Source organism: Amyelois transitella, chromosome 11 (assembly GCF_032362555.1).
Source record: "Amyelois transitella isolate CPQ chromosome 11, ilAmyTran1.1, whole genome shotgun sequence".
Taxonomy (NCBI): domain Eukaryota; kingdom Metazoa; phylum Arthropoda; class Insecta; order Lepidoptera; family Pyralidae; genus Amyelois; species Amyelois transitella.
Window position 1 is genome coordinate 5,724,418 of NC_083514.1, and position 23,054 is coordinate 5,747,471.

The 23,054-nt window shown below is 34.9% G+C and overlaps 3 protein-coding genes across 3 annotated transcripts; 1 reads left to right on the forward strand and 2 right to left on the reverse strand.

The window, feature by feature from the left end:
• Positions 1–933: 933 nt before the first annotated feature.
• Positions 934–1,629, reverse strand: LOC106134895 (uncharacterized). The gene has a single exon (XM_013335038.2). The coding sequence runs from the start codon at positions 1,627–1,629 to the stop codon at positions 934–936; it is 696 nt and encodes a 231-aa protein (XP_013190492.2).
• Positions 1,630–4,279: 2,650 nt separating this feature from the next.
• Positions 4,280–4,693, forward strand: LOC106134920 (uncharacterized). The gene has a single exon (XM_013335063.2). It carries the CDS (start codon positions 4,280–4,282, stop codon positions 4,691–4,693), a length of 414 nt encoding a protein of 137 aa, XP_013190517.2.
• A 977-nt stretch (positions 4,694–5,670) lies between these two features.
• LOC106134921 (uncharacterized) lies at positions 5,671–11,743 on the reverse strand. Its single transcript, XM_013335064.2, has 3 exons — positions 11,695–11,743; positions 10,173–10,409; positions 5,671–6,300 (listed from the first exon to the last, which is right to left on the reverse strand). Exons 1-3 carry the CDS (start codon positions 11,704–11,706, stop codon positions 5,698–5,700), a joined length of 852 nt encoding a protein of 283 aa, XP_013190518.2. The 5' UTR covers positions 11,707–11,743; the 3' UTR covers positions 5,671–5,697.
• Between the last annotated feature and the right edge of the window lie 11,311 nt (positions 11,744–23,054).

A 23,054-nucleotide genomic window follows, 5' to 3' on the forward strand; every position in this document is an offset into this window, starting at 1 on the left:
ATTTTGTGCACAAATTATAATATTCCAATATTATATTACCTACAGATTTTTAAGATTATTTTAAGTTTAGTTTTCTAAACCAAGATCTCAATAAACTTATGTTATTGAAAGAATATTTTGTATTTATTTAATCTTAAATTCTTAATATATTTAATTAATTTAAACATCTAGTGTGTGATATCTGATGAAAAATTTTGGATTCTGAATTCAGTGGGTAAGTAGGTTGATGTTACGTCCTTCCCAATAACCTGATATTTTTGATGAAACATTCATTGACTCATATCGAAAGTCCATTCAAGTGAAATGGAAAGTCATCAACTATTACAGGATAAGTGTATTGAATCGAAAAGAGTGAAATTGGATCAAGGACAAAATTCTATTATAACCTACAAACAGCTTTTGGTGTCATTGTAATCTTAAATGCGGTAGGCTCGTGAGTCGTGTTACATATAATGTGAACTAAATAAAAAAAATTAGTGCTTTACCTTATTGGTTGGGATAAAGAACTTTGATCTTTTCACACGTTTAGATACAAATTTTACGGTACACAAGATCTCTATAATATTATTATTATTTATTAATGCAAAATAAATTAAATCAGTATATCGTAGAGCTCAATATTGAGATGGTACTCCTGTCTGCCTATTTCTTACATTTTATGTTTCTTCTTCTGTCAATTTCTTATGCTAGGTTTTGCTAAGGGTTCTTTTAAAAATATATCAAAATCAGTTGTTTCCAAGAGAAAATTTAAATAAATAATAGAGTTTTTATAGGTCAGTCGGGTAAATGAAATAGTTTATAATGTACAAAATGTTATTTATTTCAGTAACCACCTAAATATGTGCACCATTGTATCTATTTCTGGTCATGATATGAAATTTAGGATTTACAGTTTTATTTGATCACGCATTTTATATTGTACATACTGCTAGATTATAGCACGTGAGAATAAGCAATGGGTTGAGTGTAAGTGGGGTAGGTGTATAGGGGACTAGCGTGGAGATCAATTCTTGACTGTTGGGAGAAGGATGACGGAGCTAAGTATGTAGTGCTCACAGCGGGAAAGATAGAGGCAGAACGCTTCTTGATGAAGTGAGTCGAGACCAGAGGCTGGGAGATAATAGGCTGCGGGATCAAGGGGGAAGAGGTAAGGAGAGGCGCAGAATAAGTGGAAGCCAACAAAGGAGTGTGCGCGGCATAGCTGGCTGGGGCGACGTAGGTAGTGGGCAGGAGGGGGGCAGACCTCTTCTTGATCAGATGAGTTGCGACGTAAGGCACCGCAGGAGCAGCTGGTAAAATAGGAGCAGCGTTGTAGAGGGGTGCAGCGTAGGCGCCAGCGTAGGCACCAGCGTAGGGCAGAGGATAAGTCGTGTAGCTTTGAGGTGCATAGTAAGTGAAGGGCGCGGATCGCTTCTTGATGAAGTGCGAGTAGACCACCGGGGATGACACGTAGTAAGGAGATGGGTGCACCACACTACTGGCCTGCTTGGTGATTGTGGTCGATGCCGGGGACAGGACCGCTGCGTAGGTCTGGAACGGTGCCGTGTAGAAGGTGCCGGGTTTGGGCTCGGGCTCGGGCTCGGCGGCCCCGGCGGCGATCAATGCACACAAAACTACAAGTTTGAACATTGTGGATTGAGTTGTTCTTGGAAACGACTGATGCCCATAGCATAGGACGTAGTGTATTTATAGAAAGTATCAAAGCTAAGGGCGATCTCGTTTTGAAAACCGGTGCAAGTCGTCCAGGAAGCTGGTATTTACAATTAGCGAGGCCGTCTAGGGGCAGGCAGGTCCATCACCGTTGGGACGGCACGGCGGCGTCAAAAACAGATCAAAAAACAAATGAACCACGAACCAAGTAAATTGAAATGAAATAAAATATCTTGGAACACTCTACCAAGAGCCCGGTGTTTATTTTAAGATTCAATACAGTTGCTATGAGTTGTTTAGCGGTCACAACATATTATTACGACTTGTTCAAATAAAATGAACACATGACTGACTTCGAATATTCGTAATAAGCTCTATAATGTAAAATTCGCAATATTTTATGTTCGAGTCTTCTATTACTATGACAAGTTTAGGTCTTAGCAATTCTATTTTTGGAACTTTTCTCTACACAAAAAAATTAGAAACCGTACAATAATATTTTTTAGACGGAGATACATACAGAGTAGCTCCTCTTCTGATCAAAGACCTAAGTAGAAGCTTAACATCTCAAGCTGTTTTGATTGTTTTAATAAGTGGACCCGTAGTTCATCTGCCTACAAAATCCAACTTTTCATACTCTTCATTTTTGGTATTTAGTTTGTAAAAGCATAAGGAATTTGAACGCGGCGTCACCAGAGACTTTACTTTAACAACAATCATCTATCTCGATCAATGATGTAGAGACGATGTATCCAAAATATAAATAACACTGTTACTCGCTGTTTCTTACGCATTCTGTGCCTATTTTACAATTATAGTGACCTCCACTGGGATGACATAACTTAAGATAAACCAAAAATGTGATATGTGATAAAAGATATTGTAACGCTCCTGCTTGTTTTCGACAAATATTAATCGATATTTAAGTGAAACGATTTATTTCTTAATATTTACAATTCTAGAGATTTATAATAATATATTAATTAGCTCATTAAACCGGAATTTCAAATGTGCGAATGGACTTAAAACTTAAACTATACTGAAGACCGACAAACTGTGAAAAGAAATTTCGAAAAGCGAACCCCAGAATGAATGAACACGCAAGGATAAGATAAAGGTCATTGCCCGCGGCTTCGCCCGCTTCATATTTTTCAGCACTAACTGAAATAGATCAGTATAGGTATATTTTACTAGCGGCCCGCCAAGGCCTCGTAGTGGTACATAGATAGCCTATAACACCCGCAGATAATGCACCTTCCGAAGTTCAGTATTCTTCAGTATTTCCGAAGATTAGCCCTTACAAACAAACATACTATTTATTTACACCTAATATTATTATTTTCTTTTTTACGATTTCTATCTTTTCATTGAAATTCAGGGACCGAGAGAAAGTGGGAGATGGTGAAGGAGAAGAGGATTACAATACAAGTCAACGTTTGTTAATTATTTATCTTAAACCCCCCCTTCTACCTCCTGGCATTTTTCCTGGTTACATTCTCACCTCTCTGGAGACGAGATTGGGCCTTACCATGATCCTGTATTGGGAATAGGCACATGCCTGTTCTCTTAGTCGCTTCTTAATCGAGACTGAGTGGTGCTATTCTAAAGTACCAAGAACCATACGGCACCCAAAAGCTCAAATACTTAGCCTATTCATAAATGCACCATATTAATTACACAAGAATAATAATTATGTATTGAATGACATATTTATTATTCTTGTGTTAACGATATTTAGATATTAACTGTTCTTAACGACAACCTGACTAATATAATCTAAGGACTATTAATAATTATCTCCTCATGTTAATTCTTGGTATGCCTACCGCCGATCTAGTTTTATTTGCAAGTGAAATACCTAATTGAATTATATAGCCACTTGGTATCTTAAAGGAAGACAAGAATTCAACCTTTACTTAACTTATAGGTAAGATCGATAAATGGAGTAACAAATATAAGTATTATTACTAGAATACCTAAATATGTTAATGGAATTACAAATATATCCAAATGTCGTTTTCGAGTTAATTTTGTGTGTGTGTAGTGACTTAGTTACTTTAGTACTCAGTTGAACTGCTAACTTAATAATAATACTTGTTTATATAATTTTTACTGAGCCCTGGAATATTTACGATATTCTCAATTATAAAGCTTGGTGGCTCCTGCATGTTTTTAAAACAAAGCTTGTTGCCGTTGAATACTTCATTCTAAATTAGGATTACCTATCGAACTAATATTAACAAAAGTTACACCTGATTGCTCAACCACCCTGTGCATATGTACGACCACACCCTTCCCTAATAAATAAACTCACAAATAGATGATACAAGCAAAACAAATGCATGTGTGCATGTCACTCAGTGTTGCGATTCGCAACAGGGCATGAAATCGCCTGGCGTTGACATGTACATTATTATAATCCAAATGAGTAGGCAATTAGCAGGACACAAAGAATAATAAAGATCCAGTTAAAGGCTTATATTTCTCGAGCAAAAGTGGTCTTTTCAGGGTCACGATATCTTCCGGAGTCGCCCATCGTTTCTTTATAATGCTAGTATATAAGCCGATTGCATCGATGAAAGCGTATCAGTTTTTCTGAGTACAGAAAGCAACACAGACCTCTGACACAATGATGAAATTGGTGGTGTTGTCTTGCCTGATGGCTGCCGTTTCGGCGAGCGGATTGGCGGCTATTCCCCTCGCGTACACGGCTCCTTTGATCGCTCCCTCCAACTACCGTGGGCCTCTGTCTCTAGCACCTGGACAGCCCGCTAATATTCTGGCCGCCGATGGCAGGCCATTGGACACTCTGGAAGTCAACTTGGACCGGTCAGCCCATCTGACGGCGAAGGCTCTGGACAGCTGGAACGGTGTGCACCTGCTGAAGAAACGATCGGTCGCGGTTGCTGCACCTCTTCTGGCCTCTCCAGTCAGGACTGTAGCTTTGACTCATGCTCCTCTCATCGCACCCTCAATCTACTCCGCTCCCATCGCGACTCACATCTCCCCCCTTACATATGCGGCACCCCTCGCCCATTGGTGATCTGTACTTGCAAAAACTGATGTTTGTGTAAATATATCGCATAAAACACTTTTCCTTTTTTATTTCATTAAATTGTCATACGAATTGGCGATAAAAGCTCTGCCTCTCTTCGACAGACTAAACTGCAAAAACAAAGTCCTGAATAATCTCACTGACGATACTAACCAATTGATACAAGGCCAAATTCTTCATTTGTCAAGTTCTTCTTCTTCTTTTTGTACCGTAATCACTTCATCAGTTTCTAATTATATCTATTTATTAGGGTAGGGACCCATAATTGTAAATAGACAACATGACCATGGCTTTTATCCAATCCAGGTTCATAGTCTTTTTAAACATGTTTAATTTTTAAATACAAAAACTTTTGAAAGAAATCCAAAGCGATACCATACAAATTGAAAAATCGGCTGATGTCATATATACATACACAAATACACGCCCCTATCCCGGAGGGATAGGCAGCTGATATGAAAGTCGGAATTTTAAATTCTCTTATTTTGTATCTTATAGGTATTTGATAATTTCCAAATGGCAATATAAATTGAGTACCTATTTGAAATTAAAAAAAACGGGAGACCCGTACTGATTATTACACAAAATAGGAATAATATATTTAGCTTATTCGGATAGTGGTTTAAGTTCTGCTGGTTGCGGAGGTCAGATAGGAGCCACTTCGTAAAAACAGGATCATGGCCGAAAGCGCACCCAGGACACTTCCCAGACGCAATCCCCTTCAACGCTACTCGTAAACAACCCAAGTAGTAGAATAAAACATTTCTAATTCGCAAGGATAAATGAATGATACTTATTAAATACAATAACTGCCTTTTAATTAAGTTCCAGAGATCAATTGAACTTAACACTATTCCTGCGTGCAAAAAAATAATAAAACTTAATGAATATATCAGGTGTATGAAATCAAAGTTATAAATATTAGGTAACTCTCTTTATAAACTATAGGTAGGTACATTGTTGAGTATTTTATACTATATTGTTGATTATTTTCACCAAAGATGACCCAAAGCGCCATGACCTAAAAGGGCAGGACGAGCCAATAGTCCTGCGTGCCCTAGGACTCCGGCGTGCGCCAATGGAGCTACACCCAAAGGGCCGGCAAGCGGGGCTCCCCAGGGGGCGGCCAGGTGGGCAGCGGGCAAGTCAATGCGAGCAGTGTGTGACCACGCGGCAGCAGGAGCCAGCAGAGGAGCTGAACGTTTCTTCAGAATGTGACCGAGTCCAAGTCCGAGTCCATGAGCTCCATCTACGGCCCTTGCGGTGAGGTGAGCAGCACGGTCCAAGTTCACACTGATGGTATCGAGAGGCCTGCCGTCAGCAGCCAAAATGTTGGCGGGCTGACCAGGTGCTAGTGACAGGGGGCCTCTGTAGTTGTATGCGCCGAGTACTGGTGCACTGACAACGGGCGCAATGGGTGCGATGGGAGCAGCCAAATGAGCTCCCAGCAACGGCGCTCCTAAACCGGCAAGGCCGAGTCCCCATGGGGCGATGGCGCTAGGCTTGGCGGCCGCTGCGGCCAGGATGACGGACAACACCACCAGCTTGAACATTGTGGTCTGTGTTGTTTTGTGTTCCGAGAGAAACTGTTGCATTTACCCCCATTAGATACAGTTTATATACCCGTTTGTAGGCGTATTCCAGACAACTTTGTGACGTTGCAAATATGCAATAGGGCGTTGGCTATGCGGTCTTAGAAAGAAATGCATCGCAGGGCTACGCGGGTGCCAATGCTTTGTCCGCGGCAAGGGCGACCTGCGCGCCGAGTTTAGACCTTATTTGAATCAACTTTAATTTTAGAATAATGTGACAGAGTTTTGCACTGTTTCCGTGTTTGCCTTGAACAAGCTGATAAACGGCCATTCACTTCATCTGATTATGTGATCAGCTGATTGTCACAATTTCACCATAGTTTCCCTTTTGAAATACTTAATTTACTTTTTTAAATCCCTTATCGCAAAAAGTCTGCAAACCCCGTGCGATTCACACAATACAATTTCAGCTGACCAAATTGAGGTCGACATCGACATCAGTTTAGAATTATGATTTTGCTGAAAACGGACCACGGCTCCCCTTGAATGGGCTAAATAACACACACACCCAGGCCAAAAACTTATAACCCTTTTAATACCATTGAAACAAATTCATTATTATACATTGTATAATGTCATAAGTTTGAGAAATTACTTCTTCTTAATTCAAATCGGTATTTTAGTTTTCAAGTCATGCTATAAATAAATATCTAGAGATCTTTCCTTTTGTATTTTGAAAAAGTCGTTCTACGCGTCTGCTTTACTTACTGTACGTGACTTTCAAAACCAATAAGTATATATTTGGAACGGAAAATGTCATTCTGGTATCATGGATGATAAATATATTTTTCGTTTTTTAGGATATTACCTTATTTTTTTCAATTGAATATTACTCGTCGAATGTATTACATTGTTTAACATCTTTTATGTAGAATGCTAAGTAAATTCTAAAAACCCAATAAGCACTTGATGTGTCAGCCGCAGGTATTTAACACTTTTATAAACTAAATTCCATTTTGATTATTAAAATCAAACATTTACTACAAATAATAATACATTTAAACCCAATATAGTTTCGTAACAGAAATATTACCATAAATACAGTTTAATGTTCATTAATTCTAAGGTAATTTTCCAGTTAACCCGAGCTGTATAATTTCAGTACTTTATTACGGAAGTACCTTCATTATTTCTGACTAACTTTTCTTTAAATAATAGGTCACTGAACTTATTCTAAGTTACTTTTCAAATTATCCTTGCAATCAGCACATAGTTTTCATATACATTCAGTCAGAAAAGTATCGGGAATGGATTATTTATTTATGGTTACAAATTCAAATTTTTGTTTTTTTTGTTGTTGTTAGATTGGCACAACTGTTTTCCATTTTGGCGCGGAGTTTGAGTTGCATCTGTTGTTTACATTAAATACAGTGCTATTTTTAGTTATATCATATCTAGTGTGTATTGCTAATTTCATAATGGATAAAAACATCGAACAAAGAGTTTGTCTTAAATTTTGCATTGCCAATGGAATATCGTGTTCGGAGTCACTGAAAATGTTACAGAAGGCTTACGGTGAATCGACTTTATCAAAAACTCGTGCTTATGAGTGGTACAAAGCGTTCAAAAGCGGTCGAGATGTGATGGAAGATTTGCCTCGCTCTGGTAGGCCATCAACGTCTGCAACTGAAGTTAACATCGCAAAAGTGAAGGAAATAGTGACTGAAAATCCTCATTCAACTTTGAGAGAGATAGCCACCGAACTTTCTGTATCTCACGAGTCGATCCGTACCATTTTAACTAATAATTTGGGTATGAAACATGTTGCCGCTCGGCTAGTCCCAAAAGACCTGAATTTTTTTCAAAAACTCAATCGCATGAGAGTCGCTGAGGACATGCTAGAACGAGTCAATTCCGACCCAACATTCATGAAACGCATTGTTACTGGTGACGAGACGTGGGTTTACGAGTTTGACATGCAAACTAGTCAACAAGCTTCGGAGTGGCGCCTTCCAACTGAACCGAAACCGAAAAAACCACGCCAAAGTCGTTCAAAAGTCAAAGTCATGTTGACTGTTTTCTTTGACTATCGCGGTGTTGTGCACTCGGAATTCTTGCCGGAAGGTCAAACGGTAAATAAGGAATATTATTTGAGTGTTATGCGGCGTTTAAGAGAGCAAATCCGACGAAAAAGGCCAGATTTGTGGAAAGAAAATTCTTGGATTTTGCACCATGATAATGCACCTTCGCACAAGGCCATCATTGTGAACGAATTTTTAACCAAACACTCAACAAATACCATCGAGCAACCACCATATTCACCAGATATGGCTCCAGCCGACTTTTTTCTTTTTCCTAAACTCAAATTACCACTTCGTGGCACCCGTTTTCAATCGGTAGAAGACATAAAAGAGAATTCGCGGCGAGAACTGACCTCAATTCCGGAAACAGCGTTTAAAAAATGTTTTGCTGATTGGATTATTCGTTGGCGTAAGTGTATCGTTTCTAAAGAAGCATATTTTGAAGGTGATAAAATAAATTTGGATGAATAACAAACAGTTTGTGTATTATTGATCTTTTCCCGCTACTTTCTTGACAGAGTAGTATATACGAGTATATTGAGTACAAGCTGCACCCAGCTTCACTCCTGTGGAAATTTTGGTATAAAAAGTACTTATGTTATTCCAGGTAATATTCTACCCGTTTATTAAATTATCAGAATCCGTCTAGAAGATTTTACGTGAACGAGTAACAAACAGGCATCCTTACAAACTTTCGTATTAGTAGAATTATAAAATTCTCCTGCGGCTTCGTATTTGTTTTTCTGGTATAAACTACATGTACCTACCGTAAAATGTCATAAAAATCTATTCAATCCATTTCACACTCTACTATTTTACACTATAATTATATTATATCATGAAACGGTAAAGTATGTAATTTTATTTGTTTGTTTGTTATGGGTAATCTTAAAAGTAGTAACTGAAGCTATCGCGTAAATTATATTATCTGCCGATGTTATACGTTGTTTATGTACCACGGACGAAGCAGTGTTGAGTCGCTAGTAATTTTATAACAAAGAAACAAATAAAACCTACCTACTGGACCGACTTTAATGATATTTGGCACAGAGTCAAATAAAACTTTTACATAATTTTTTTCCTGGTATTCTCCCAAGAGCTTTTTATCCTTTTTTAAAACACAGGCATTACCCCTATTTATTAACAATTCGCTATAGGTTGACGTATGAAGATTTATTAACGTCATCTTATATCGTTCGTTGATCTGAGGCGTATTCGTAGGAAGGTACGCATATATATGCTCTGTCGTAAATCTTTTGGGAATAGTCAGGAAAGAGCAATGGTATTTACGTAGTTACCTATTTTCATAGGCTTCTGAATTAAATTTCATATTTTAATAGCTGTACCCAGGAGCTCCGCTCCGGTACCAATTTATAATATAATATAAAAAAATCTTATTGTGCACCTACCATCTTTTTAATTGCGAATTATTTAAATCGGCCTGCATGTTCATGTACAATTTTTTTTTTCATTAGGTTTAATCGTTTTGATTGACCTTTGAAACAATAATAATTATGTATATTGTAACTTCCAAACTGTTGTTTTTAAAATCATAAAAAACACAAATCTGAATGATTTATCAATTTTAAACGTCGGTTGAAACAACTCTTAACGAAAAAAAGAACTCTCAACAGTAATTTTACTTATCAAGAAACATAATTGATAAAACGAGATTTTGGGTTCATTTTACACGATAAAAAAAAATACGAAAAGAATATAAAAAAGAACTGTATTTCAAAGTTTAGTTCGGAAAATCACAATCATGTTCTGACCTAAAATTATTCTTATATCTAATTTCAATATTAAACAGATAGGTATTATTAACAAATTATTTTAAAGCAAAACGGGTTGTACGACCCTGGAGTAAGTCAAGGGGACAGTGTGAACTACAGGCGAGTGTACTACTGGTACTACAGAGGAGACTAGAGGAGAACCGTGGACCACCCCGTGGGAGTAGCTGGAGTAGCTCGTGACTGCAGGCGAGACCACTGAAGAAACCACCGGCGATACCAGAGCTGGTGAAGAATACGCCAGGACGGCACTAGGAGCAGGGGCGGCTGCGCTAACGGCCACCAAGGCGAGGAGAATTACCTGAAAAAAAATATTTATGTTATATTATTATATTCATTTAATTGCAAACTAAGTACAGTTACATTACAGTCTTAAAATGAGTAATAGAGCTTATAACTTGGCAATTTTACATGTATACCAAACAGGCACTTTAATCTTTATCTCTCCGTCCAACCACAATAGGGGCAACTTTCTTAGAACATAATCAAAATATTTAAAAACACTGGTTGACGGACAGTCAACTCGGAGCCCAAGCCGCTGCGTCTATAGATTTAAAATTTGGCATATAGATTCCTATTATAATCAAGTGGCGTGTGGATTCGTCCATGTTCTCTTTCTTGAGTCCGGTTGTATTTAAACCTCCATTTACACATGTATTACAAAGTTTATTTAAGTAAATACTGGACAATGTACATTCATTGTCCAAATAAACTTTGTTAAAACAATGATTTCTTTGTATGTTACACTTTGGTTAAAATCACGGAAATCACAAATCTCCATGCAATTTGTATTTAAAAGTGAAAAATACTTGGTAACAGTTAACGACAAAATACGAAATTAAATTCAGTTTTAAATAAACTCAAAATTCCCTTTAAGAAATATATTAAAAATTCCAAAAAATGTCAACAATATTTTACGAACCAAGCATAAAAATAATTTTTATAGTAAAAATGGAATAAATAGGTATTTAATTATATTTAACCAGTTAAAACAAAATAAGTACTCTTTAACGTTATAAAAACACAATGAACACGTATTATTGGATGCGTAAGTAAAAATGTTATTCGAGGGTCGGTCGTTCAACCCATTTTGTAATTAGAACCATTTCGCTCTTTTCCAGACCATAGACTGCTACTACCTAAACTCTTTCCAAATGTCCAATAAAAAGGATTAAGAATTTAAATTGCTCACCATTTCCCCACAAGAATTAGAAATTACCATATTTTTCCAATAAAAATAAAAGGGTTAAAAGAAAATTATTTTGATAGGTTGCAGTTCTAAATTTAAAGAAATAATATAATCTGGATGATTGAGCATGTATTGAATAATTCTTTAATGTATAAGTATTTTATCTTAGAAGGTATTATATTTTGAAAATCGTATTATTATCAAGTAAGTGTCAAAGAATGTAATTAATTTATAATATCACGTTAAAATAACATACCTATACAAAAAAAAAATTACCCTTCATGGTTATAAACGTTTGAAATAGTGAAAATTATCTTGTGACATGAGTGATGCTATTGTAATTTAATAAACTACGTCATAATTATTTTTTCTATTATAACAAATAAAGACTACGTACCAATTTGTACATGTTGGTTATTTTGTCTGACGTGCAAGCGTCACTACAAATATCCGCTGACTGATGATCACATTTTTTCGGTCACATCTTTTATAGTGCACGTGAATCAGGATTTACCATCAAACTAGATGGGTAGGCAGTCACATAAATAAACAATAACACGCAACAAAACAGGTTCATTAAAGTATCTTCTAAATACTAGTAACGATGCTGTTCATGCTTAAACGAGTTTTTCGGCCGAATTAACAAGATGTGATGTAGACGCACACACAAAGATAGTCTTAGAACTAAAGACGCGGTAGAAAAAGGAAAGAGAGGAGGAAAGCGGACCCCAGGCCCCGAGGCTTAATGACAGAGGGTGGAACTCACCAATATGGGAGAGAAAGAGAGAAAACACAAAAGTAAGTAACTTAAACATTAAGTCCCTTAAAATCAAACCAGTGTATAAGTATTCTTAAAATTTCACAAACTTTTTTTAATCATTAAATCGCAGGTCTTTGAACCAGGCTTGGCAATTAATTTTTAGACAGAAAAGGAACATCTGGGATATTACTTGATTACTCCAAAGCTCCAAGATCGCGTGAAGAATGAAGTTAATTAATTTAACCCTAGATTCCTTGCTCAAAGTTTATGATACATGTCTTGAGGTGATTGAGTGCGTACAGATCTCGTACATTTTGTGGCTCAAGTAAATTTAAGAGTACGAACAGATAATAATACAGAACGAAATATAGGTAAATTATTTGAATTTCATTATATCAAAAAGTTTCTTTGATGAAAAAATCTATTAACTGACCTAGAATACACCCTACAGTCATTAAATAATTTACTAAGTTTACTTTTATTTTGTAAAGTTAGCAAAAGAAAATTATTTATTTATTCTTTATCTGAAACATAGTAATACATACATATGTCACGTATATCCCTTGCGGGATAGACAGAGCCAACATGGCTCACAACAATGGCCACGTTCAGCTATTTGGCTTAATGATAGAATTGAGATTCAAATATTGACAGGTAGCTACCTGTCAATATTTCATCAACCCATCACCTAAAAAAGAATCCCAAGTTTGTAAGCCTATCACTTAGTCGTCTTTTACGACATCCATGGAAAAGAGATGGAGTGGTCCTATTTTTTTCTGTATTGGTGCTGGGAACCACACGTCACATAACATAAACATAGTAATTGAAACTTATAGTTAGTATAATTCTATGTTATCTTTAAAAATTACATTATGCGAGAGATTTTTCATTTTAAGCAAAATAATTCAATTTTGATTCTATCGAACCAAGCGTCCATTGCCCCGATGTAACAGACTTTGGTTATTTGTTTTGTTTATTTATTTATTATTTTAGTGCCATCTTCAGCGGATCAAGTGATGGATCGGACATTAATTTTGGACATCCTTTAAAATTATAAAACGCATCAAATTAAAAAAAATTACCTTAAAAAATATTAATAGGTAAATTATAAAGATAATTTTTAGCGACATTTTATTTAAAACTTTTGATTTTTAACGACATTAGATTTTGATATCTAAAATATTATAATATTGAATATGTCAGATACTCTTCGCATGATTTTAAAAATGTAGGTAAGGGATGTAAAATAGTCTACTCTGTAAGAAATAACGTGATATTTTGATGTACCTACATGTATCACAAAGTGTATTACAATTATGAAAAGATTAACATTTAAATTCAGTACACGCACGTACAGATATACGAGTAATTTAAAAAAAATCAAATTGGCTATAAACATAAATACGTTCGAGTAAAATTACAAAGATTTTATTAGCCGTGTGGTTCCCGGCACCAATACAAAAAAGAATAGGACCACTCCATATCTTTCCCATGGATGTCGTAAAAGGCAACTAAAGGATAGGCTTACAAACTTGGGATTATTATTTAGGCGATAGGCTAGCAACCTGTCACTATGTGAATCTCAATTCTATCATTAAGCCAAATAGCTGAACGTGTTCATTCAGTCTTTTCAAGACTGTTGGCTCTGTCTACCCCGCAAGGGACATAGACGTGACCATATGTATGTATGTACGTATTTTATTAGCCTGAAAATTCAAGATTTATGTGTGTCTACAGTGAGAATCGTGATTTCTGAATCTAATAACTAAAAATAGTATAATAAGTTAGGTAGTTAAAAATAAAATGACCGTAAAAATAAGTATATTATAAAAAAAACTAGCGCGCATGTGAACATTGAAAACCAAACTAGATACCAAATCAGACAGTACGTCTGTTTAAATAAATAATAAAATGATCTTAATAGGTAATTTAAGTCTAGATTTTTATTAATTCACATGACAACTTTCCCACCACTAGAATTTTCAACAGACATAATCGGTTACTACCCCGGACAAAATACTAAGTTATTTAAAGTTCATCCAATAGATTAATTCTTCGACAATTAATTTAAAAATAGGAAATGAAAAAAAAATTACAGTAAAATTGATACATAAAATCATTTTACTTTTCATTAAAAATAGTTTGTATGTATAATGTCATTTGTAGGTATAATGGAAACTTTTTATGGCATATCAAATAATATGATACGGAATAGATCGAGATTGCGGAAATAAATAAGAAACAGGAACTTAATTAAACAGAAAACGTGCCAAATCGTCCCATTACGCACAATCATAAAAATTTATAACTTCACGGCAAGACTCCTTATATAACAAATTGTACTTAGGTATTAGTTAAAATCATTTCATGTAACAAAACATTTTTGTTATTAGTGTTTTCGGCACCATGCAAAACTTATCGTGTCATTTTCCTATAGGTATAATATAAACATGCATATTATTACGCATGCATATGCATATATATATATACATATTATTACGTCAATATCCCTTACAGGTAGACAGAGCCAACAGGCTTGAAAAGACCGAAAAGCCAAGGTAAAGGAAATTTGTTATATAATGACATAACAAAATTATTTTACGCTCCCGATAAACAACTTCTATTCAAATATGGCTTAGTGCTGCCCGGTAATATTTTAGCAACAAAGGAGTTTCTTTTGGTTCTAATCACTATTTAAAGCCTTTCGTCTCTCAAGGCGAAGGTCATCGCCCTCGTAACGTCTGATTGATGCGTTGCAAATTAGAAAGAGTACAGAGGAATAACCTGGCCCTTAGATTTTTTTACTATCTATCGCAGTTAACTAACTAAACTAGATATGAGGAAAAGCATACAGATTTAGTTACCAAAGATCTGGATATCGCTGTTGATGGTAGCTCTACAGAAAAGCATTGCAATAAAATATAGCCAGAGTTTGTAATAAACAAATATTTTTTTATACTGGCGAAAGTGAGTCGTGAAAAGCCAAACTAAATCCAGAATGGTGTATTTATCTAACAAAGATAGGTTTATGAAATTTTTATTTGAAAAAAAAATCATAAATAATATTTTTTATCCTGTTTTCGTAAGAATTTCGAGGAATCAAGGTCAAGGAGGCATTCAACATTCCAAGATGATTGTCATAGTTGTACTCCGGAATCCCTTCCCTAAGTGAGAATAAAAACAGGACTACACCAAAAGGATGATAATATATTGCAAAAATTGCTCACTAGAAATACACCTGAATCCTCATTAACAAATTCTTACAATAAGTTGCCAGGGTCAAATGAGAAATGCACAAGCAAAGAAAATTATTTTCGTGTTCATTCTCTGCTTTTCTTATTTTGTATAAAATGTACTTAGTTAACAGAGCATAAACCAAAGGCCGCCGGAAAATACTCTTTCTTGCATAATGAAATTAAACGGTTGTTGCTTGTAGGCAATTATAATATCTTCGCACGTTCATGTTTTCTTAATTAAGCACTCGTAATTGGTGAGTTCCCTAATGCAAGCAAGAATTTTTAAACTAGATCTGTTTTTTTTTTCAAATAAGACATTCGACTTAATGATTTTTCATTCAATGAAGATATTGGTAAAGTTTAGTATATTTTTAACATTTAGTTTAAAGTTTAATAGTTATTTTAATAATAAATAATTTGAAACATTATGATATTTTTACAAAACAATGAGCAGAAGTACGTTGTACATTAAGTGTTTTTAAGCAGTATTCAAAATACTTATTATTATAGAGACACAACTGAATTAAGAAGGATTGAAAAATATCAATAAAGGTCTAATTTGATGCATTTGCCAAGATAAAAGATAATAAAAAGGACATATCTTGCCATTTTTGTGCACCAGTAATCCTGCCGGCCACTTTACTAGCTCAAGGCAACCAAGCTTGTACCAGCACGAACTGCAACTTGTCACTTCCCCCGCATCTATTCCGTACAATAATCGTATTCCTGCCATAAATGATTGTATTCAACAGCAAAAGCAAACTTTTTAATCCAATGAACCTTGGATATCTTGAACTCTGCCAAATTCTTATCTGTAAATTGAATTTACAAATAAACGTAATCTGCTCTTTAACATGACTTAAGAGTTGTTTTCAAAGTAGCTTCTGCCCGCGATTTTACTTGTTTGAAGTTGGTCAGTAGTCGCTTTGAAAATAAAGTTAACCATGTTTTATCCGCAGCTTCGTTCGCGTGAATTAAATGCCATCTACAAAATAAGGAATTAAAGGCCATCTAGAAAAAGCAACGAAATTAACACTACCCACAAAAGAGCACAGGTTTTACGCAAATCGCAAGGGAACTAAAGTTTTTAAAAGGATAAAGAGACACGCTATGCCCTTCTCCAGACACTTTATTATACATTCGTGATATTTCAAGATGATTAATTCTGTTGATAGTTATGTCGTGAAGAGGTAACAAACAATCAAATAAACTTACTATCGCATTTATAATATTTTAGAGATTTACATTTAACATATCCATCATATAGGTAATAATGCATCCATTACTAAACCAGCGGTTATTAAGCTGACATTACTATTTTTTTATTAGTCGATTATAGGAAAAATATTAAACTCAATAAGGCATAAATAAATTGGCAGATACAGGGATCCCATACTAATGGTTGGTTGGTGTGTAGTTAAGTTGAACAGTTGGATAAAGATCTCGTTAGATTATAGTTTACTTGCAAACTGGGTTAACATTATGATAATTATACCATAGAAACGTAAATGTCACATAAAACATCTAGGACAAGAATTATTGTAATTGTTTTGATAGTGACCATGACAGTATTTTTCAAACGCGCGTTTGAATAGTTATATAATTATAGTAAGTACAATTGTTAATTTATATCCTTATTATTATCTTAATAATTATACTATTATTTCTCAAACTAAGTAGTACAACATTGAAAATAAATATGGCTCAACTCTCATCTGTATACCTTTAACAGATAAAGTTAATGCTACCTATTTCTTATTTCTTAAAAACTTTTTGAATGCATAAAATTTTACAGCAAATCTTATTTGTTTTTTTTTATTTTTTAATATAATTTTAACAATTTAATTTAATAAAATTTAACTTGTTAAAATTATATATTTGAAGTAAAAAAATCTATGAAAACAAACAACATTCGAATCACAGATTCGACAACAGCGTAAAATTAGACAATCGAAAAGCGCACCATGAAGGTGAGATAGCCAGACCATTTTCCAAGGAATTGCCGAAGAAGATGCAAAAAATACAAAAAGAGACACGAACGTGGAGAGGATCTTTTATATTTCAAATACTGTTTAAGTATTACTTTTACGAAAATTTAAAAGTACTCCATGAATTTCTCATAAATACCCTGAGAATAGGACATTGAACTACAATACACGGTCTTCGTACACACCTGTTATATAAGTACATTAGTCGACCTCACGAGCGATTGCAAAAAAATGTCTTTTACGTGATTCGGCATACAAATAACTCACAGGCCTTCATATAAAACTATTGCCATCAATTCAATTACTCAAAATGCATAGTCAAATGAAAGATTCGAATTTAATTAACTTTCTAAATCAAAAAATTATTAGATTATTTATTATTTTGTGTCTTCTTATTTCATTTTATATTTCAATATATTATTATTTTACTGATTCTATTTACCAAATAACGTTGTGTATAATTTACGTCGTAATAAGCTGGTTGAATGCGTTTCCTTTTCAGGAATTGTGTTCCATATGTTAGACCGATTCGTCTCTGTCATTTTATAATATTCAATTATAAATTAGTTTATTTATTAAGATATTTATCTTTCAGCTTTAAAAGTAAACTTTTGCTTAATTTCTATAATATGGTTATCTCATAATTAGGTAAGCAAAAATTTTATTAGCTTTACTCACTCATCAAATTCGTAAAATAAACCATCAATATTTAATATCAATGTCAACTTTACGCCTGGTTGACCATTTCACAATTGAATTAACAATTTAATCTCAACGAATTCTATAGAGCAGATATATAAAACGAAATGTTATTACACAACGGTGTAAATGTAATTTCAGTCGCATTGTCTAGCCAGGCTGTTCTAAATGTGAAGCAAGTTGAATACAACTATCAGATCGGCCTAGTTCTGCAAATGCTTTGTCAGCTAGCCACCCCCGCTCGTGCCACCATTCACAAACCATACAAACGGAACACGCCATTCATACCAGACTTCATGACATATCTATAATAACATTAACACTGTGACTTAAGTAGGCTAATTTGGTAATATTAACTTGGGAGAAAGAAACGATTCAGCGCCGCTTCTTCTCAACTTTTAAACTTAGAAATAATCAGCGTCAGTAGTATTTGTTGAAGTAAAACCTTAGAATAATTAACCTCATATTTGCCTTCAGACAAATAATTCGGCAGAAACCCATAAAAGTTTTTCAGTACCAACTTGCCTTCGAATTTTTAATCATACTTTTTGCTATCATTAGAAATAACTTCCGGAAGTTTTTAATATTGATAATATTACAAACTGAATAAATCAAGACCGCGTGCGCAATACTCAGCATGACGTAATTCAAACACCACTTGCATCAGGGGTAAGGTTTTAGAATGCCTAAGCCAGCCAGGAATATCTACGAAAAGAATCTGTTTTGATCAGAGAGTTACAAAAAAACAATATGTTAATCGTACAATCATATGCTTTATTGAGCAACAACAAGTTTATAATAAAATAAAATAGATTTATTTTCAAAATTGGATACTAATTATCACTTATTGATGTCAACATAAGTCTAACTATATCTACTACCACTTCCAAAGCGCATGGAAGCGGTTGCAAGTTTTAAATTTTCGGGGAAGGGTGTACCAGATGTTTAATTTTTATTCTTATTTCAACATAGTCCATATCGGTCGAATCCGTCAATTAGGAAAGACATGACCGTATCCTAAAGATCGCTGTCACGCATTTCACATTAAAACTTTTGGTCATTTCGACATGTTTGTAGTCCTTTGAAATTTCATTACCTTATTAAGTTGAATTGTGAAAATATGACGGACACTCCTACCTCAGTACTGTTAAATTTCAACCTGTGCTCATTCATACCCGTATGTAAATAAATCCATATATATAATGTTAAATTCATCATTATCAAACTAGAATCTTACTACATTTTGCCTGAGTCTTTTGCACCCTCTAACTGATTTATATGATTAATCAATCAGTGAATGGCGTTTCGCTTTAATGTGGATAGGTATGCTTTGACAAATATATTATATTAATTTACGATTTACATTCATAAACTTTACTCGATGAGGTCCTTGTCGTTTCGACCGCGTTTGTGGCCATTACTAACGGTGCCCGTACTCAAATTCAAATTCAAAATTTTTATTCATTATTATAGGTTAGTTAATTATTTTCATATCTTTTGGTTGACGTCAAATAAATTACTTAAAACTAAGTTTACTGCCGCTTCCAAAGCTTCAGTGCAGAAGAAGCGATGACAAACGGCACTGCAGCATTTTCTTCAACAGCTTCAACTTCACAATTATTTCAACGGATGTTTTAAAGTTAAAAGAACATGCTGGTCTGGTAGCATTAAGAAAAATAATATCGCATGGATATTGGTCCCTGTCTACCTAGTAAGATATAAAAAAGATATGTGTTTATATAGTAAAATGTGACATTTTCTACGTTACTAACAGACAACCTTCAGACAACGTACCTAAAGTACAAGTATTGTTAAACGACAGAAATATATCGTCTTTTATGTGAATGGTCGTAACGTAGCGGAGATTCAAGACAGCATTTTTGGTAATTCCTATAGAACGTGAGGAACGGGATTTTGCGAAAGAAGAAGAAAGAAGCAAAAGCCAACACTTTTCTAAAAATAATTACAAGTTATAGGTAACTGCCCATTTAAAATTAGCTAAAACATTTATTTTGTAATGGTACGACGTACGTATTAAGTGTCGATAAGTGAAAAGATCTATTACCAGCTCACGCCTACAATCTGAAAACAATGAAATGTAAAGACAATATTTAAGATTTTCGAAGGTTTGGGACAATAGTAATTTAGTGGAGTGCTCTGTAGCAGAATACGCAGGAAGGGTTATTGCACTAGTGGCAATGTCCGTCCAAACCCTTCCAAGACCAATCGCCGCCAATCAAAATATACTCGTAGGTAGGTATAATAATGTTCTATAATGGTCGCAGTATATATTCTCTTCTGAAGTCATTTTATACCTTCCCCACTGTTTCATTTCATGGCATATACTTATTTTTGGCATTTTTTTGCGATTTGCCAGTGTTCTCAGTTGCACCCTCCACCGCAATGCTTCGGGACAAGGGGGCGCCTTCGACTTTATTTTTTACACTTTAACCGGTTCTTTCGTATAATACAATTAGTTGCCAAAGGAAAAGGTTGCCTTTCAACCGAAACCTTTATAAAAGGAATCAACACTCTGTGTAATTTTTTGTTCTCCTAAATACATATCTGTGAAAGGACTTTTAAGAATTTCACAATTTAAGTAGTTGCATATTTTGCACAAACACACAATTAATTAAACATGCGTATCTAACGTTCCGTAAGTTATACAACTTCATAAAAATATGATTTCTTTAAAAAAAAACATTTAGGTAGGTACGCATTTTTAGCAAAAACATATTTAATATTTGTTTTTGAACGCCTGAAGAAATATACAATGACATGGGTAATGGCGCGTTGCCACTCGAATAGCTACAAACCGCTTGTACTAAAATGTATTAAATGCTTCTCTAAATAATTTTGTGTACAACCGCTTATTTTATACTAATTGTTGACCGTGAGTTCATCCGCCGTAAAACACAATAATCTCAGTAAACAAAGGTGACCCTTTCGAGGGGTCGGCGAGTTACATTTTTGTATATCAAATTAGACAAATAGATCTGAGAATTCCAATCAGAGCAATAATCGTAGTTTATACATGATGCGTGCAAAAATAACAGTTCGGCTTCTGCTGATTATAATATGATCCACCATATCGATATTTTGAATAAGAGACCACTGTAGATCTGACTGTTTCTAAAGGCAAAAAATAAATTAATTCCTACGAAGCCGACCTGTGCAAAAGGAATGAACCCCTTGAGACTCTGTGGACGCCGGTCAATCCTTCGTCGAAATAGATTAGGAAAGGTATGAATGTGGTTAGGACTCCATTTGTCTATCGACAGCGAAAACAGTCATTTGAAATTAATTTGTTAGTTTGATTTGTTTATGGGCTAGAGTGGCTATTGGCATCCGGTTCGGGTAAGTCCAGAGGGCATATGGATTATGTACTATTCAGATGAAGTCAAGCATTTCGCGGGGATGTAAATCAATATGTGTCATTATGTCACAGATTTATTTTATCCTTAGCCAGGCAGAATCGACTAAATGCTCCTTTTTTTTGCATGTTTTTTTAACTTACGTTTGTCTAATCCAGCGTTAAAGTTAAAGGCTAGGTATTTATTTTGATGTCTAAGCTTAGCAATATTACTGTAAAATAGATCCCACCAAAACATTCTGTAAAAAACTAGCCAAGTCTCGATGCAGCTGGTTATCTATCTCTTGAAAGTAATAAAATTTGGACAAAATCATACCAAGTCTAAGGTTCCTTACTGTGATTTCTTTATTATTAAAGGACTCGCCGTTGAACATTCTGTAGACGTTAGTGGGTACAAATTACAACAAGACAACGGCCAAGACACACAACATTAACATATTTTTTATGTACTAATAGTAGAAGGGAGCATTACCATATCTCTAATACAGCTTTGGGTTCTTCATAAGAACTTCGATTTTTGACACCAAATGAAGCGGCCTACCTAGTTGAATACTTTTTGTCAAGGCGGTTTGTCAATATTGCTTGGATGGGCTCTCGGGTTTTCTAATCAGGGTCACCAAGTACTCCAGATCTTCGATTGTCCTCTTTTTATAGGTTTCCCTTTATGTGGCCTTTATACCCTAACTCTATACTAAACAGCTCTCTGAGTAAATTAGAAGTACTAGTTTTATTTTGATGAGCATGAGTGAGTGAGTGTCATTAATGCGATACTTTGCTTTCACTTAACTTTGGAACTAAATGACCTACAGACTTGAAATTTTGTTGTTCTCAAATAAGGGCCTGAATGCGGTGCAAAATGCGGTGAAATGGTTGCAGTAAAGGATGGTACCGCAGTACCATAGATTTTATGTGAAAGAATCAGGAACATACATAGCTTTACTTACACTCACAAACTTTCACATTTATAGCTTACTTCAAACTTAGCTAGCTATGAAAGTTTGATAATATCATTTCTTATTATTCATCGTAGCTTTAAAACCCTGAGATTTTGTTCAAATATTTGCTATTTCAAGCTTCATGGTTTGCCCTAAATTTGTTTCAACTTGTATTTTGATACAAGCCATTTTACAATCAAAACAGGAACTTAGTTCTGCCGTCACAGACATGCAGACGGAACTAAGGTATTAATAATCGAATAATTCCTAGTCCGACGTGATCGAGACTCGCAAACTGGACGGCGGCGCGGCTGTCCGCGGCGCCTTTCTTTGTGTGCTGCGCAAGCGCAAGGCCTACCCGTTCACAAAGAACCTACGTGCATAATTTATGACGTTTTAAGGTCTTTAAAAATACTTATGCTGATATAGTATAACTGTAATTTGCAAAATCTCACGCCGCTGATATTACTTAATAATTAATACACCTATAAATTTTCCAGATGGGTTGTGCTTAGTTAATGTATCCTCCACTGAGCGCGCTTTTGTACAAAGTTAAACCTCTCTCCAAATTTCGTAAAAAAATCTAATTTTAACCGTAGTAATATTATAAAGAGACAAGATTTGTGTTTTTGTTTGTAATCAATAACTCAAAAAGTACTGGACCGATTATTCATTTTGGCTTAGAGAGAATTGACCACAGGAATAGACATTCAGGAGTAACTTTTTATTATATTTAAATACACCTAATACGGGCCAACTAACGAGT